A 19,146-nucleotide genomic window follows, 5' to 3' on the forward strand; every position below is an offset into this window, starting at 1 on the left:
CCTCTCTTGAGCTCCTTGACACCTGTAAGCAGATTTCTTCCCACATGGCCACCTGTTTGTAGTTCTTGGCACAACTGGCATCAGCCTCAGAGTACTTCTGCCCAGGAGCAAAGGTCTTCCTGTGCTTATTGCCAACTCTACCGCCCTCAGACTCTTCTCAGCCCATTTATTCTTGAAGGAAACTCACTTTTTTGTCCTGTTAAAATCCCCCACATCCTAGGTCTGACTGATTGCTTCTTGGTGGGGCTTTTAACTTGTTCACCAAATACCCACATTTCATGGAAATGGGCAGTTAAATCTACAACCTTGGTTAAAGTCCCGTTCATTTTGGGGGAGGGGTTTGTTTTGACAAAAACCTTTGTGGTGGAAGCTACATGCTTACCATGCCATCCTGGCAAGCTCACTTGTCCCACTGTGAGTGATGTTAAAGACAGATGGATTCAGGTGCTTTCAGCTTACATGTAGATGGACCATGTCTCTCAATCCCAGGAACAGAGTGGCACTGGGCAGAGAGAAACAAGGAAAGAACTAGCAATCCATGCCACTGCAGACTGGTCACAGTGGGCAACCACAGCTCAGACTCCCTGGGGTCTTTTTTTAGAAGTCAGGAAACCATCTTCCCAAGACACAGAAGGCAGTGTTAATCCCTGGATCAGCCCTCTCTCTGTTGAAAGGCTGCTTGGGGCTGGCTCCCCTTTACTCAGGTTTGTGTGGGCAATCCCTGGGGCATGGAAAGAATAAGCCCCACAGCAAACACAGCAGACATATTCAATGCATATAAAGCAGGGTGCTGTCAGGCTACACCCGTGTGCAACTGGTAGTCTAGGCAGGAGTCAGGGCACAGAGACAGGCTGATTTGATGCTCACTCTTGTTTTCTCAGCCTGTGGTCTCAGCAGTCATTGATTCTTTCCTAGATCTTTGAGGAAATGTACTACGAAGTATAGATTTTCTATCTGCAGTAGGTAGACTCCTTCCAGAAAGAATTTTCTACCATCAGTTGTTTACTTTGCAGGTTCAATTTTGTTATTTTGGACATCACTAGGACATCAATTCATTTATTCTGAAGACTGGTAAGTAAATATGGATGGAATCAAGCACATCCTGAATTTCCTATACAATGATGAGGTTATCTTAGTATTATAATTATGATCTTGGGGTTAAAAATAAAAACACATAGACAGACTTCTCATAAAATTTGTCTCATGTTTGGCTGATGGGCGCTCCTTCAAGTTGGCTTCTATGAACTTCTGAAAGAACCCTATGAGACTGAAACATTCCTGAACCTGGGACATCTTGTACTGGGCATCAACCTGTACAATTATTTCCCCAGACTAGCACCTACTTTGAAAACAAGTTCTGATTCTGCTTAGTGAAGCTGGAGTTCGGAGAACACAATCTGGGCATTATTGGTTCTCACAACTGCTGGTTTGTAATTATTCTAGGCCTTTTTAGTTGGGCAGAACCAGGAACTATTTATACTTTAGAAAGAAAAATAAATCATTTAAGGCTTCTATATGAAATTTAAGATTACTAGGTTCTAGTAAGCTTACCTTATTTCTAAACTGTTTTATCCTAAAATATACTTTTAATAATATGGATGATATCAAAGCATTTTTTTCAAATTAGCCATGAAACCATATTCAGTCAGCTGAGGTCTTTGTGTCCTCAGTATATATCCCAGTGACAATGCAAAATCAAAATACTGCAATTGAGTCACTTGAAATAATTACTGTTTCACTATGTGAAGTTCACTGACTGCCTCCTCCTTCCCCATAAAGAACGATTTTTACTAGTTTTTGGTTGATACTTCCAACAGTTTTCCTGAAACACCCTCAAGCACGTGTATCCACGGAACCCTTTTTCCCCCTCGAAGCAACGGTCTAAACTCCTGCTTCCTCTGGTTTCAGTGTGGAGATCATTGTCTCTGTCCAGAGACCTCTCTCATACTCACACCTTCAGGAGCTGCACAGGACTGCACACTACCCACCGTGTCGTCACCTTGTCCCCTATTAATGAACATCTGGATTGATTTCAACCATGGATACAACCTGTACTTAATACCTGGAAGTTCAGTAACTGGCATCATCACTTTCTAGCTACTGATCCTCTTGCTTCTTGAATTTCCATTTCCTCCACTGTAAAACAAGGGAGTTTTAATACTGTGACTTATACAATGGAGTTCAATAAAATGTCAATTTAAAAGATATTTCCACAACTGTTAACAATAACTGAGAAATGTATTTAAAATGAGCGAAAATATGAATCATGTAATCACCACCATATACATCATTTCTATTTAATTAGGTAATTCATAGCTCGAGGGACAATGACAAACTAGAAAGTATCCACAGAAAGACTAGGAGAGTGAAGAAATGTCTAAAACTATTGCAGATGAAACAGCTGATGCAATTAAATATTTATTGAACAAATGCAGAATAAATGAAGCGGGGGGGGGGGCGCTCTTAACCTGAACATACAATGAACGCCTCCCAATATTTAGAGGGCATCACACAACAACTGAAAGACTTGTTCAGTATTTCTCCAAAAGGCAGAACTTGCACCAAAGGATAAACAGAAGCAATCAGTAGGCCGCAGGATAGTTGAACAAAGTGGATCACTTATTGTAATAGCTTCTCTGCCGGTAGAATGCATTCCACCCTAGGTTTCCCTTCTTCTGAAGGGAACATTATTACATTGAATACATCACCTGAAGGTCTTAAATAGTTGCCTTTTCATGGCAAGCCCTCCACTGTCAGCAATGGATGTACTCCCACTATCAGGAAGAAATCTGCAGTTCACAAATGGGTTTACTGAGGAAATGGTCTTTGGTTCCTCAGCTACGCTTCAGCCTTCTTAGGAGTGATGTGCAGGAGGTGAGGAGAGCATCTTCTCTGAAGGGGGTGCCTCAGAGTCCCCGGCAGCTCAGAGACTGCCTCTGGGGACTGTCCTTCTCAAACCCCAATGACCCGCTGTAATGAGCCATGGGTGCAGAGGGGAGTGTGCGGTGCACTGGGGCAGAGGGACAAACAGCTGACAACCACTGACTACACGAAGCAGGAGAGCTGTACTTTGTAAGTCACTAGGAAATATAAATTGCATAATACTGACAGGCTCCATCCAAACTGTCCAATATTACAAAAGGAGAATTGCTTCAACAACTATTCCATATAGTGTTTAAGGACAAAATATATATAATATACTTTATATATGTATTTTATCACATACTCAGTAAGGAATGCTGAGGTGCTTCATCCGTCCAAGAAATTGAAAATAAAAATTTTACATTTCTCTGTCTGTCAGTATACGGGATTCCGAAGGTGGATCTTGAACTCAGAATGATGTATCAGTTTTCGAGGAAAGCCACATAATCAGTCAGTCTGGCTAACTGCTGTTCGTTGGGGATCGGGGGCACTGGGGCAGGCTCTGCGTGTGACATGGAGAAAGAGACTAAAGTCAGACCCCTGGGGAATGGCGCATTAGCCCTGCCACCCTCACTCTCCAATGCCTGTTCACTTAACAAAAAGGAAACCTTCTTATTGACTCAGGACATTTTTGAAAAATAAGCAGAGAAGTCTCAACTTTGATGAGTTTTCCTAAACTGGAAGGAAAGGCATGTCTGGCTTTGTCTAAGTTTCCACATTAACTGCAAAATCTCTTAAGAGAGCACAGCTCTTGTTGGAAGGACACCTACCCACCTACCCATGTGACATGGAACTCAGAGAAGAATCACCCAGTATTGACCGTGTGCCAGGCACTGCTCTGTTAAATTGTCAGTGAACAAAAAGCCCCACAAAGAACTCCATCACCAAGGAATCTAGTTCTAGCTTTTAAATTAGCACGTGTCAGCCTAAGGATGCCTTCTGAGTTACTGCTGGTGGGAAGGTCTATCACAGCTTTGCTACACGACACCAACGAGGCTCTGTGGCTGGGCCAGAAGGTGCCACAGCCTCAAGGGAAGCTCCGGAGGGGAACCCACAAGTTCTCCCTTTGTAACCAAACAGGTTATAAGTAGCCAAGTACAGAATTTAACCTCTTCATTGACAAGGTTAGAGCTAAGAAAAACCAAAACACATGACAAAAAAGAAATAAAGAACAATGAAACACGTTTTAAACGAACATATAAAAATACAGACCTGATAAGGGAATAAACCGGTTAAAAGACGCATCCAGGGCCCCTGCAACTAAATAAAATTAACAGCACAAGTTATAGGAGTCATACTGAAGAACTTTCACACAGAACACGTCATTTTTAACACAGTGGCACTTACGACCTTTTACTATTTCTCAAACAGTTAACAATTACTCTCTATTATGACTACATGAGTTTTCTTATTACAGCAGTTTTCTCTTAGCAGCTAAACTCACTGGAACCGTGTCTAACCACTTCCTGTACCTTTACAGGACAGAGCCCATCTAAATTTGAGTACTTCTTCACTGTGGGGTCAACAATGTCTAAACAACAGGAATTCAGAGCAGATTGGATTGAAGGAGGAGGGCTGACAGGTGTGGGCATTAAGCTCAGCTCGAAAGACCTGGCAAAAAAGGACATTCCTGCCAAGCAGGAGAAGAGACCTCCAAGCAGGAATGAGCATGGCTCGCTTCAGAAGGAGGACTGAGGGACTGGGAATTCAGATGGACATGAGGACAGGTCAAATGATTTAAGTCAAAGAGCTTAATTTTGTGCAAGTTAAAGCCACTGAGATCTTATTTCAGAAAAGAGTGTACATATTTATAGTACAATGAGAAAAGGGGAGTATGTGAATAAGATTTATTTTTTAAAGGTAATGGTTTAGGTATTATGGGTAAACACGCTTAGAAATGGCTCCATAAATAAAAGAATGGGAGACTGAGGCTTAGCAAAAATTAAGTTATAGTAAGGATTATGAAAAACCCACATAAAATAGGTTTTTACACAAGGATGATGAAAAACCATAATGAAGATTATGAAAAACCCATATAAAATAGTTTCCTACACAAGAAATACATTAAAAAAAAATTAAGGTACCACTAGGTAATCTTTAAAATCCTTTCTACTGTGTCTATCATTCCATGTCTGTATTTACCCTGAGTAACTTTCTATTTGCTAGTACAGCAGAACCTTCTTATCAAAGACTCAAAGGCATGCGGAAGAGCCTGAAGCAGGCTTAGAAGAGGTCAGGGCTGCATATGTGGATGAAGAGCTCCACCTACCTGGTTTTTTGGGCATAACCATTCTTGTGGTGGAGTCGGCTTGCCATCCTTGTTCTAATATACCTAAAAAACATGTAGTTAACACACAAATGAGAAATAACCGAAAAACTCCTATAGTTTTCATTTACAAGATCCACAATCTGTCAATGACACTACTTGTGTGGAAGATCTGACAAGTGCAGGTTACCCTACAATGTGTATTTTTTCTAGAAAAGTAGATTATAGATAGCACTCTCAGGTGAACTTAATTTTGAAACCTTTCTGAAACATGTATCAAAGCCATTTTTCTCTCTTAGGCTGAAAGAACCCCTAGAAGATAAGCAGTCTTCTGTAAAGGGTTCATTACGGTATTAATCTAGTTAGTATGACTAAAACAACACCCATGTCCCTAAGGAGGACATACATGACACCACCTGCACTTGCTCTATCAGTACTGACAGAGCTGATCCCACTGACAAGAACAACCGCTCACACACGCAGAGTCCTGGCCAGCAGGCACTGTTCCACGGCGATCATTTCAGTGCACCATCACACTACTCTATAAAGGACACAGGACCATCACCTAACTGATGTGGAAAATGGAGTTTGGAGAATTCCAGTGACATGTCCTCGATCATGAAGTTAGCGTGGGGGTTGGGTAGAGGAGTCCCACCCAGGTAGTCATTTAAGAATATGGCTCAGGGGATGTTATCTATTATGTAATAAACTGTGAATCAATGTCAAGATGATTTAAAACAAATGTCTGTTGAGTAACCAACAGTACTGATTTACTCCAGGAATATTCATTACTATGCTTCTAAAATTGTGATAGGCTTGGAAACTGAGGAACAAGATGTGGTCTTTACAGGGTTCCTATTTTAGTCAGAGAATCAAAAATGCCAATGATAGTATAACAATGCTATGAGGCACAGACGATGTTCTATAGCAATTAACTGAGGGGAGGAGCTAGTCTGGGCATCACCTGAGGAATGACAATGCAAAAGCACGACTGGAGACCAGTGGGTAAGAAGAGTTACTGGTAAGAGAAGTTACTTCTGTTAACAAGAAAACCACAGGTCCCAATATCAAAAATATCAAGGAAAACACATGGGCTGAAAAGGGACAGGGGGAGGAGACTGCCTTTACCAAGTATGGGGGAAATGAGGATTTCCACATGTGAGGCATGAGGTCAATTAAGATTTTCTTAAAAAAATACATTTATCAATATGTTGATTTTCAGAAAAAAAGGAGTAATTTAAAGAAGTTACGAAGTTTAAACTCCCAGTCATGAATATAATGCTACTCACCTGGTATACTTACAAAAGCAACTAATTTGTATATCCTTTACTTCCTTGCTGCTCGCATTTCCCACTGCTCGTAAGACCGGGTGTACTCAGAGCTGCATGGAGCTGTCTCAAGGACCTTCCTCCGCCCTCTCAGTGTCCCTGACTTTCAGTAACTCTGTTCCCACCATATCCCTCCCTGCCCCACCCACTCCTGGTCAACAGCAGCTGAGTCCCCTTGCTGAGTCCCCTTGCATCATGTTGGGAAGGCACCCCACCATTTCACAGGCCCACCGTTAACTTAAGTCTTCATCAGAGTTCTTAGAAGTAAAAATAGAAAATACTCAGGGATCAGGCCTGGGAAGAGGATAAAAAATGACTACAGGAACATCAAAGAGGTTCCAATAAAAAAAGATCTAGAATGATCACATGCGACAAGGGTACACCTCACAGACCTAGCCAAATGTTAACTCCATAAAAATGGCAAAGTACTCCTTTGCAAAACTCATGTTCTAAGATATCATTAACCGCCTCTGGCAAAAAGTGCTTTAAAAGTAAATGAGGAACTGAATCTCTTATCCACACGCAGAAATCCGAAAAGTTTTTCTTGGAACTCATTTGGTGGCAAAAGCAGTTGCGAGGCCCTGTTAGGTGTGGATCGGATGTCTCCTCATACCATCAGGCGGACACTCATATCGGCCACTGCAGAGCAACTGCTGGGCCTGACAACAGCCTGGTTCCTGGCCCAGCCCTGCTGGGGGTATGGTGCCAGGCAGGTTTCGTATCCCCTTTCCAGGGAACACTGTCTGAATTCCCAAAGCAACCTGTTACAACAATGTACACTTCCACTTTTGCTGAAAGTAAAGAGCGAGCCCAAATTACCTTTCACAGCCTCTTCCACAGGGAGCCCGACAAAGGCTGCGAAGTCATCAGCGATGATGGAGGTGTAGGCTTGTGAGACCAGGGCGAAGGCTCTTCTCCTCGTTGCATCTGTGGTGGGAGTGTAGGGGTGGCAGACAGTGAACCAAGAGAGCTGGCATTTTTAACACACAATTAAGTTACAAGATTGTCCTTGTCCAAATTTTATAAGACTAGGTCGACCCACAGGTTTCTATGCTCACAGATACAGACACACGTGCCTGGCATGAAAGAGGTGCTCAGATATTGCTGAATAAACAGTCAATTCCTTGTACTTCCTCTCAGACAGCAAGTCTCTCTTGGAGGACAATGAAATATACAAAGAAGGAGAAAAAGTTAATTTACGTAAGACCCAAATTCTAAGAAAATTTCATTTAAATGTATTTATGCATTTGGTATATAATTTTTTAAATTTCTTTCTTAATCCAACTTACAAACACTGGACTGAACGGAGCAGAAATGATCTACTTCGGTAATCAGTTGTCCTTTCTGAGAAGGGTCTCTAATCTAAGATCACACCTAGGAACTGCAGAACAAACCTTGTAACTAGAGCACTCTTCTGTTAAGAAAACCACAGGTCCCAAATACCAAGTCAGCAAACTGGGAATTAATACATAACACAGTTTCAACCTCCCCTAGAGAATATAGCCGTAAGAGGTCAGTCGGGAATCTCCTGATTCTGTGGAAGGGGTAATCTATCACCTGGGTCCCCTTCCATTCCCCTCAAAAGAAGAGGACTCCCCACTCTACCTTTAAGGGAAGGTGACCTGGCCTGAAACATTTCTTCCTTTTCTTTTGCAGTAACACCCCTGCCCCACATTCCTTCCTATGAAAACCTGACATTATGTACAACTCCTCAGAGCTCCCATCTACTTGCTTGATGGGATGCTGCCCAATTCATGGACTGCTTAATAAAGCCAATTAGTTCTCCAAGTTTACTCAGTTGAAGTTTTGTTAACACTAACTTTCAAGGCTGCTCTGAACTCTTGACTTAATTTGGGTTCAAATCCCAAGGTCAAATCCTGAATGAGCCTAATTGGAGGGGGGGGGGTGCTGCAAACAATTCCAGCAACAAAACCTCCCTAGAGATGACATGTGGGATTTCCCCAGGCTTACATTCCCACACTGACTATTCCAGAAATGAGGAAGAGACAGTAAGTCAAGGGTAGGAACTGAGGTCCAGCTAGCCTGTCTTCCTGCCCACTACTCTTTTGGGAACATAAGGGCTCCTCCATCTGGCTATCAGCATGCTTAAAAATATTCTGGATTTTACTTTCCACATTCAATAGGCCAGTGTTTTTGTACAATACAGCCCCATGCTGAAAACCCTCTCTGCATTCCTGGGACACTGCCTGACAACTGCACCCAGCTCCTTAGGCACCCTTTGCTCCCAGTTAGGCCCCTGGCCCTCAGACAAGCCTCACTCACACCTTCTCATTTCTGGGCTTTGCGTTTAAGCTGTTGTGTGCTGTCTGCTCTCTATGACTCCTAAGTCTGTTTACAAACTCCTCCTGCAGAATCGAGGTTCACTGCCATCTCTGGCCTTCTCTAAATTCACAGCACTGTTTACACTACCTGCTGAACAAGCATGCTTCCACCACCTACAACACACTGCCCCACCCCTCCCCACTCCCCTCACCTCAATGATCCTTAAATTTCTCTATAGGAGAAAGACTGTCCTCTGTATCTTTATACCCCCACCCCCACAAAGAGCCTAGCCTCTCTAAGGAAGTATGTGCTTAGACAGCAAGACATGCTTGTTGACAATATCACGGGACATAGCCTTTGGCTTTGTTCCCTCATATTTCTTAAAGATCACTGACATTCCATTGCATTTCTCCACTGCTCACAGAGCCTGATGTCCTCGCCAGCTTCCGCTCAGCCAGCACTGCTCCTCCTCCCAAGCCCTCAGTCAACTCCTTCCTTCTTCCTAAGGACTGCTCAGCTCATGACTTTACATTGGACTTGAAAACATTTTAGCGGTAAGGGAACTTTCCCTTACTGAAAGCCATGGGCACTCAATGAGAAAGAACCAAGAGCAACAACGGAAAAGGGAAATCCAAGCGTGCACCAATAACTATACCCATTTGGAAAACCTACCGTATTTTAAAAAATATCAACTTGAGTTCAAGCACTCTGGTCAGATTTTTAGAATTGAGAGGACATGGGGAGTAGTAGAAGAGAATGAATGGAATGAACGGAAGAGACACACAGATGGAGAGGAGAGAGGCAGGCCTGGCACATGGAAGCAAGCACACAGGGAGACAGAAGTGTGTGGGCAGAGGAAGCAAAAACACAGGTTGAGAGTGTTCCAAAGGGTCAGTGAGAGGCCACGAAACTGGGGCTGCTTTTAACCACTCAGGGACATTCTAGTCACTTTGTTACCCGTAAGATCTCTGAAATGTGTCAGTTCATGAGGGCATGCATTAGGATGGCAAGCTGGAAAGGGGAATCAACTGAGCCAGCACTGATATCTGTGTCAGTTCATCACGGGACAAAGTCTTGGGGAGATCCTAAAAGAATGCTCACTCTGTTGTGTAAGAAATATCTAACCATGCTTGCTGTCTACCAGGAGCTGCTGGTGCTAGTGCTGCAGACAGAGAGCAGGTGAGCTGGCTGCCATGCACTTTCTAACCCACCTCTGCCCTTCTACTCCAGGGAGTCTGGACCCTACCACCCATGGCACCTGCACCTTCCTGCCTGGTGAGTGGGTCCACGGGTCGTATGAATGCACTTCCTCTGTGCCCTCCCTGCCTGGCTCTAGATGATCCACAGCTTCTGGGGCAGCCCTTTATGTGACCTTGGTAGCGTGGGTCCCCCACCTCCTCCCTTTGGGCCTCGAATGAGAATGGTTACTGTTCACAGCCAGACCCTGGGTGCTGTTGGGCCCTGCTGGCTGCCTTTAGAAACAGCTCTTTCACTAGCTTCTCTTCACTTAAGCCATTTACAATTTTCTGGTAGGACTGTGACTAATTCAGAATAGAAAAGAAAAAGATCTGAGAATGTGATTGTTCTTAAGACAATCTAGAAAACTAAAAACTTGTAATATGTCAAAAGGGAAAGTATCAAATTTAGCAGTAATTCAACTCTATTCTAAGACTCCCTTTATCAGGCTTCATCTTATGGAGGGAAATGCAGTACCATTTGTGAATCTGGGGATTTGCAAAATTCTCAGGATACAGTCACAAATACCACAGGTGAACAGATGAGTGCTTATACATATTAATTAATTAAGCACATCTAAGTGCTTATACATATTAATTCATTTCTAACAACCCAAGGAAAATACTACTTATAATCTCACTTTACAAATGAGAAAAATGAGGTATAGAAGGGTCACTCAAGTGGCAGAACAGGACGTGAACTCTACAAGTACAGCTTCAGAGACCAAACTCACCCATTTTGTGCTCCACGGCCTTCCAGAGGCCGGCTGGACTGCCTTCAAAGAAGTACTGAATCTAACAGAGCTGGAGGCAGAGGCAGTCCTGGGAGGAAACAGGCCACACCCACTAAGGCACACGGGAAATATCTGCTGCATGAGTCAGGAGATCTGAGCCCTGGTCCTGCCAATGACCCTGCTGTATGGCGCTGGGAAATGGCCCGTGGCCTGTGCCCTCACACCACAATCCTAAGACTGAACCAGATACTACAAAAACCCACCACCACACTCTTTTCTCCTCTGGACTTATGTGAAGAGGTTAAGGTGGTTTCCTGTGGGAATATCTGAAACTGCCCCTCTTATACCTGAGCAAACTTGTACCACACTCCTCCCTCCCTTCTCACCCACCAGGGGCCTGCACTCCTGCTCACTTCCTTTGTATTTAAAGTAAGTGCCTCCTGTTGTGTTCCTTACATTGTTCTGTTTTATGCTGCCACAGCTTTACCATCCCAAGAGAAATTAGGTACATCTGAGAAGCAACCTTCACCTTCTGCTCCCCTCAAAAGATGATACCCTTGCCAGAATAATTTGCAGTTACTCAACAATTCCTGCTCACTGACCCCTCCAGAGTAGGAAGGCAGACAGCCAAGGCAGGTATTAGCAGCAACAAGGTAACAGTAAGAAATAAGAAACTGAACAACATAAAAAGACAATGAACAATATAAAAAGAGGTCACTATATGAATTTATAAAAAAGAGTAAATCAGCAAATGTCAGGGTCAGGAGAAACAGAGAGAGAGAAACTGGCAGTATCCAGTTTCATTGTGGGATCAGCACCATGTCACACAGGCTTGGGATCCTTCAGAGCAATTAAAAAAACATCTGAGCATCTGTGTACTGAATTGACTAGTTACAAATCCAGAGGCTGGAGACAACCCCTGTCAAAGCACGAAGTCAAGACTCCAAAGTACAGTTTCTACTTTCAAATACACGGGGTTTAAAATCTTCACCACCCCATACCTTGAGCTTATTAGAATATTATAAGATTTCATTTTAGTAGCAAAAAATCCTTTTACTGTCAAGAGCAATTTCAATCTAGAGCTAGAGACAATGAAGTCCTTAGCTGGTGAAACAACCTCAAGCAAGACGAAATGAAGAGGTATGGTCACAGCAAATCCTCACAGGTGAAAAAAAGAAGTATGATTATAGCAAATCCTTAGAAAAGAGTATTGAAAGCAGCCCAATTCACATTTTCAGCAGAAAATATCTATTTTTTTAAACACATCACTGACTTACTTCAACATCGCAGCACTCAGAGAACAGGTCTAATTTTACTCTTAACCTGAAGAAACACTACCTCTAAGAGCTTCCATGATTGGCTGGACCGTCTCAGACCACTGGTGTGCGTTGATGGTCGTATAGATCCCAGGGAAATCTCTCTGCCAGATTCTTTGTCCTACTGACCAAATTCCCCCAAGTTCAGAATTTGCCTGCAATAAACATCACTGCCTTTGAGGATGGTCACTGCACAGATTTACCAACAAATGTATCTTAAAACATAAATTAAACATTTCTCTTAAGAGGTATAATTACTTCTTCAGCCCAATCACTATCAAAAAGGTTTTTAAATGCTGTGGACAGTAATGCAAAATTTATTTATATGCCTTATATAAATTTTTATTGTAACAGAAAATCAAAGCATAAAATTGTCCAAAAATATTTCAGAATTAAGTCTGAAAATTAATTTTCTTAAAACACTGTTTTTCAGAATATTGTATTTGTATTTCATGTATACATACATGTGATAAATGTTACATAGATTATTCATGTGTATGTGTGTGTAAAATATATAGACATGTTTTGGGGGCAAAAGTAATAGCAAAATGACTAAAATAAAGACTGTCAATCTAAGATGTCACACACTGTAGCCTTTCCCAGGAAAGAATTCCCACTAACATCACTGAAACCATGAGAGTAATTCATAGTTCTTTATTTTAAGTCAACAAAGCTGGAGGAACATTCCAATATTATTTAATAGGATATCTGGAGAAGAAAAGAAAAGAAAAATACTAAAATGAACTACTGCTAAATATCAGTAAGGAACAGAAGAATTCAAGTGAATTCTTGGTAATATTCAGTGAATGTTTAAAAAATTCACTTTGCATTTATGCTAGAAACAGGGAGTCCCATGAAATTAAAAATGTATTTCATTACACTTTGGAAGAAACTTTTAAGACATTATTTCATCTAATCTCCTATCCAAACTAAGAAATCTAAAATCGTAACTAGTAAAAATAATCTTAAAGCTGTGAAAATCATTTTTTGGATATTCTTGGGAATAATACCAATTTCAAATTAAGTACCATTACTGTATAAATCAGTTAAAAAAGCAAAACAAAACACAAACCAAACCTTTATTAAAAGGTCTCAGCTGTTTGCTGGGCAAAGTGACACAAGAAGCGTCTTAATAAATGTCATCAGTAGAAGCTAAACACAGATTTCTTTACCATCCAAGGGAAATTAAATTTCTGATTAGAGGAATTTGTAGATCTGCTCTTAAACTTTAATACCAGTTTAGTATCTATTTCTGTGAACCAAGGGGGAAAGAAAACAGAAACTAAAAACTTTAGAAGGTTGCCATTTAAATGAATGCTGTTACTACATTCAAGTAGTACAACATATTGACAAATACTTACAGATTTTATAGCAGGCGGTATCCGTTTCCAAAGATATCTTGCATTATTCCTAATTTACATCCCCCCAAGAAAAAATAAGTAATTAAAAAAAAAATCACCTCAGTAAATGTTTAACATTCTAGATCTCACTGCAAACACACATATTTTAAAATACTATTTTATAGAGTGAAATTTAGTTTTATACTAATTTGTCCACGGGAAGTAAGAGTAACTTTCCAGATAAAAAGACATAAAATACTTTCACCAAATTAATAATTTGCCATCTTCAGTGAATTTCTAATTAACGACCTAGATCTTAAATTAACGTAATGGTACACTAAAAACACAAACACTTAAGTAGGGAATTTCTTCATATATAAAAATAAACAACTTTCTATTCAAGGCTCTGGAATTCCCTGACAATGTATGTGATACACAGTGCTTTTCTCCTTATCATGCGCCCTTCTCCGACCAATGAATGCAGAGCCACCAAAACTTCAACACAGTTTTTAAGAGTTTGAAAACCTGGAACTACAACAAACATACAATGATCAGGATCACAGAAATGAAACCGACAGCTCGTATGATGTATGTCTCACAGGAACTGCAGGTTAGTTTTTTAAAAGATAGGAAACAAAAAGGTTGAAGAGAATCTGCCAACAACATTTAACAGTAATCATTGATGGTTTGTAGCACAAGGGACTCCTCAATGTTTATGCTTTCTGACTTTTCTTCAATGAACATGAATTAGGAATAAGTAAAAAAAACACCATCTTTCAAAAAATCTCATATGTGTTGTTAATTAAATTTCTCTTAGTTTTCTCAATCTTCCCTTTCAGTTTCTCTTGATCTACTGAATACATATGAAATTAAGTAAACAGAGATCATATGAAAGTTTTATAAAGAAAAAAAGGTCAACAGAATTAAAGGAATTTATTGACACTGTAGTTTCTCATAACAAATTAAAATGTGTGGGTGCCTGGGTGGCTTAGTCAGTTAAGAGACTGCCTTCAGCTCAGGTCATGATCCCAGGGTCCTTGGATCCAGCCCCACATCAGGCTCCCTGCTCAGCAGGGAGTCTGCTTCTCCCTCTGACCTTCCCCCTTACGAAATGCTCTCTCTCTTTCTCTCTCTCTAATAAATCAATAAATAGAATCTTAAAAAAAAAACATTAAAATGTGTTTTTAGAGAATATATATAAAACAAGTGTATCTTAAAAACACTTGGCCTAATCATAGTTTAAGTCACAAATAGAAGTTTAAGTAACTTCTATTACAATAGAAGTTACAGCTCCTTGTGCATTATGTTTTAATGATGTCTTTCCAACGCTCTTGGCTTCAGGTAGAAGATACTTACATGTCATTGTGGAGCAGATACAAAGCTAACAGCTGACCATACACTGGTGGAGTAGCAATTCCTCCAGGAGCCTATAAGGCCAAAAACAGAAAAACCTTACTTATATTTACACTTAAAAAAAAGGGGGGGGGATTTTACTAACATTATTCTAAAAAATAAGCCTATTTTACAATACTTAGTACTACAGATGTAGTGAGAGCTTAGAGAAGTATGAAACACTAAAAACCAGTGTTAAGTTTAGATCTGCCATCAGCTGTGATTTTTCTCTCCCTTCGAAGTTCTGTCTTTATATGCACAAGAATATTTAAATGGGATTCCTTTCCCAGTTCTCAAATTCTTAAATGGGCTTACTATTAAAAGAAACAAACATTTCCAACAAATACTTAAAGCATTATGATTCTGCCCATTGTATAAAGTATGCTGACTAGCTAAGTAATGAGTGATGAACAGAAAAAAATCACAGCCAGTGTTACAAAGACATTTCTCTCTTCATTCAAATTTGATTCATTCAGAATAGATCTATTAAGTGTCTATTAGTGAGCTGCTGCTTCTGACTGTTGTCTCCATCAGTTAATTAATTTTTTATACTAATGTTATACATGCTTTTCCTTAGAAAGGAAAAAACCTCAATTAACTTTTAACAGCTGCATGATATAACTTTCCCCAGTTTTATACAAGAGGGAACGGTAAGTTTAGGTGGTGACATTATGAGACTAACGACTTTCTGAGTTGATAAAAGGTTACTCCTTCTTTGGTCTATGTGTATGCCTGCACAAATGTCTTTAATAAAATCCACATTCCCCTACCTCCCACCACATGGGGAGGAAAGATGCCCAGTCTAATTAACACAAGAAACATACTGGAGGATGTCAGGAGCAAAGATGCCCAGGGTTTTCGGACTCACTAGCTGAGAACAAACAACAAAAGGCTCCCAACGAGCTCGGGGAGACGAGGCCCAAACCCGCAGCCTTCCGAGCGGACCCCGGCGTCCCGGGATCCCCACGCCCAGCTCCAGCGCCCGTCGCGAGCCCCGCGGGCCCTGTTACCCTGGAGACTGGCACCGCCCCGGGGCTGCGGAGGACCCCGCGGTTTCTCCCTGCGGGACGCGAACGGCTACCTCGAGCTCCTGGTTCTCGCACTGATCCAGCAACTTTTTGAAACTAAAGGCACTTTCCGCCATCACCGCCACTGGCATCTTCCCGGCCGGTCCCGCCGCGGCACCCTCACAGAAGTAGACCCCACACTGTCCCTCGGGCCGTCGCGCCCGCAATGACGTACGAGGCCGCCGTCGCCGTCAAGCGCCCCGGCGCAGGTGCGCCGTCGGTTCCGGCGCGTCGTCGGACGCCCCTCTGCATAAGAAGGGTCGCTGCCGCTCTGGCCCGCATTCTCGGTGCTCTGGAGGACCCGCCCGGCCTCGCGGGAAGCGGCTTCCGGAGCGGGAGGCCAGAACAGGGAAGGGAGGGGTGTGCGCAGATTCCCGGACAGCTTGGCGTCTCCGCGTCGGGGCCTGACACGCATGCGCACTGAGACGAGCAAGCCTCGCTTGGGGTCCTAGGGACGCTCGGGGTCCTGGCTCGCGCTCCTCTTGCACCTCCAGACTCGCGTGCTTTGAAACCGGTCAGGTGTGGGCTTCAACCCTGGAGCGAGCGTGTCTGGACGGCTCCCGGGCTTGGAGTTCGGGCGCCAGGTCGTCCGGGCTGCTCCCTCCGCCCGGCCTCCGTGGGTGCTTTTCGCCCGCGGACGCTCTAGTGTGCGGTTAGTTGCGTTGACTTACTGTCGTGTTGCCCTTCTCGAGACCGCCAGCGAAGAAGCTTCTGTTTGTGTCCTGCTGCAGGGTCAGCTGCACAACCTGTGGGCCCAGAGCAAACTGGAAATGCAGGAGCCCCGTTCAAAAAATGGGAGGGTGGCATTAAGGGTAATATAATGTAAAGCTTTCTCCTTTGCAGTGTACCTCAATTTTTCATAGTGCTTTCATAGTACTTTTGGCTATTTAATATGACTCTAAGTAAAGAAAAATTAAAATTTTAAATGATTAGCATGAATCTTAATATCCATGTTTATATGGTGCAGTGCCAGTTTAAAATTCAGATATAAGTGCGTTTAACGCCTATGTGGCAAAACAGAAATCACGCAATTCCTATTTCATAGGAATTGCTCATAGATGCACATGTACGTTGTTTTTATTAAAACCATGAAAATGTTGCACAAACTAACAACTATTTTCATGCCCTTCATTTCAGGCACATACTCTCCCAGCACTTTCTACCTTCGGCATACTGATGGGTAAGGAAGGGCTGAGAGGACTAGGACCATTCCCTTTACTGCTGTGGTACCATTTTCAGCACAAAGGAATATTTCAGCAGAGTTGCAAGGAAGTCATGTAAGAAAGAAAGAACAGAAGAGGATTCCTTGGATGTTCATGTTCTTTAGGACACCACTGCATGCATCATGCCTTTGAAGAAAGTTCAGGTTTCAAGGGAAAATGGGGCTTCTCAGGGCTATCTGCTAACCTAGTTGTGGACCCAGCTAACCCAGTTGTGGACACAGTGCTCTTACCTCGTGAGCACACTTCGAGGCTCGCTGAACTCCCACCTTTGGGGGTCCGCTGGGAATTCCTGTGGTATTTAGAACACTGTGGAAGGACAGGGAACACGTATATTACTCATACATCTTGGCTCACATGCAAATGCTCCATTGTCCCTATGGGCTTCACTCGCCAAACACACTCAAAGGTAAAATTATGAAGAATTTCAAGACAAGAACAGCATCACTGATTATTTTTGCAGAATCAACACGGTTTCCATCTAGAAAAGACTGTGTGTGATAATGTTTCAGATGGAATATAAAGATAAACCAGGACAAAACTCAAAAGAACTAGCAACAGTAAATAGAAAGTACACGGGGGGACCTGGGTGGCTCAGTTGGTTAAGCGTCTGACCCTTGATTTTGGCTCAGAACAGTATCTCAGGGTCGTGAGATCCAGCCCTGAGTTGGTTTCTGGGGCTCCGTGTTCTGGGGGGGAGTCTGCTTGAGTTTCTCTTCCTCTGCCCCCCTCCCATGCTGTCTCTCTAAAAAAGGGGGGACAGAAAGAGCTGGTTTAAGTGCAGATAATTTAGAGGAATAAAGCAACAACGTTTCATCAGTCACATGAAAAGAGGAGGACGAGAGGCAAAATCATTCTAAGACCATTTGACACAAATTTGACAGGCAAGATTTAAAATTTTTAATGGGAAATAACAGCTGCCAACATATTTAGGGCAAAGTAAGATTCAGTGGGATCAACGGCCCAATGATTTGATCATTTAAGAGGAAAACTATGATTGAAAGCTTTGGCAGGTACTCTGGACTCCCAAAAGGCAAAGATGTAATAGATGGTTCTTTGCTGAACAGAAAATCCCAGTGAACCTTTGGAAATATGAGCACAGGATACAGGTACAACTTGGGGTGTCATTTGGGGGACCACACTGTTCTCTAAAGACAGGTTCAGGCATTTGGAGTTTGGAGGCTGGGAGTTGGGAGAGGAAGAGTCTTGAGAAAGGGAAGGAGGGCTAGGGGTGGAGTGGGGGGAAGAGCGGGGCCCAAGGGGAGACGTTGGCCTGGAAACAGAGAACTCCGAGTGCAGGGAAGGGCTGATGGGTTTCCAGGGCTGTGATGCTGGTATGCAGTTTTAAGTTGTTACCATGCATGCTGCACCTGTCTTTACCTCCAAACTTTCAATAATAGGCGGGGGGGGGGGGGGATGGAGAGATAGGAGAGAGGGCAAGCTGGTGTAAAAGGCAGTCACTTCAGGAGGTAGGACTCAGAAGAGAGTTCAGGACTTGGCAGAAGTAGGCACAAGAAGAGGCCATGGGAAAGAAGCTCTGGATTCTGGAGATGCTGACTTGGGGGTAGCAAGGTTTGCATTTCTCCCTGCTCATGGGGTGAGTAGTGGGTCAGCATGCCAAAGGAAGCCCCATCTCATACCAAATACGATAACTAACTCAGACTAGATCAAAGACCTCAATACAAAAGTCAAAATGGTTAGAAGAAAACACAGAGTAAGCCTTCCTGACCCGGGATTAGGCACCAACTTCATAAATATGACACTGAAGACATAAACAACAGAAAAAAATAATAGGTAAAGTGGACGTTATCAAATTAAACATTTTTGTGCTTTGAAGGACAACCATAGAGGGGCACCTGGGTGGCTCAGGGGGTTAAGCCTCTGCCTTCGGCTCAGGTCATAGATCTCAGGGTCCTGAGATCGAGCCCCACATCGGTCTCTCTGCTCAGCAGGGAGCCTGCTTCCCCCCTCTCTCTGCCTGCCTCTCTGCCTACTTGTGATCTCTGTCTGTCAAATAAATAAATAAAATCTTTAAAAAAACAA

The 19,146-nt window shown here is 42.6% G+C and overlaps 1 protein-coding gene across 1 annotated transcript; it reads right to left on the minus strand.

Moving 5' to 3' along the window:
• Positions 1 to 2,220: 2,220 nt before the first annotated feature.
• On the minus strand, positions 2,221 to 16,045 carry COPS8 (COP9 signalosome subunit 8). The gene is made up of 8 exons (XM_080798108.1): positions 15,898 to 16,045; positions 14,781 to 14,851; positions 13,446 to 13,494; positions 12,107 to 12,239; positions 7,336 to 7,443; positions 5,192 to 5,254; positions 4,135 to 4,182; positions 2,221 to 3,424 (listed from the first exon to the last, which is right to left on the minus strand). Exons 1-8 carry the CDS (start codon positions 15,973 to 15,975, stop codon positions 3,345 to 3,347), a joined length of 630 nt encoding a protein of 209 aa, XP_080654234.1. The 5' UTR covers positions 15,976 to 16,045; the 3' UTR covers positions 2,221 to 3,344.
• Positions 16,046 to 19,146: the final 3,101 nt, after the last annotated feature.

The sequence above is a fragment of the Martes martes genome, assembly GCF_963455335.1.
Source record: "Martes martes genome assembly, chromosome: 3".
Classification (NCBI taxonomy): domain Eukaryota; kingdom Metazoa; phylum Chordata; class Mammalia; order Carnivora; family Mustelidae; genus Martes; species Martes martes.

Excerpts from the sequence above, each read along its gene's own strand:
- COPS8 (XM_080798108.1), bottom strand. The coding sequence starts at position 15,975 with ATGCCAGTGGCGGTGATGGCGGAAAGTGCCTTTAGTTTCAAAAAGTTG. Across the intron at positions 13,495-14,780 it reads TATCTGCTCCACAATGACAT|GAATAATGCAAGATATCTTT; the intron begins GTAAGTATCTTC and ends GATGTAAATTAG. Across the intron at positions 5,255-7,335 it reads TGTGGAAGAGGCTGTGAAAG|GTATATTAGAACAAGGATGG; the intron begins GTAATTTGGGCT and ends CATGTTTTTTAG.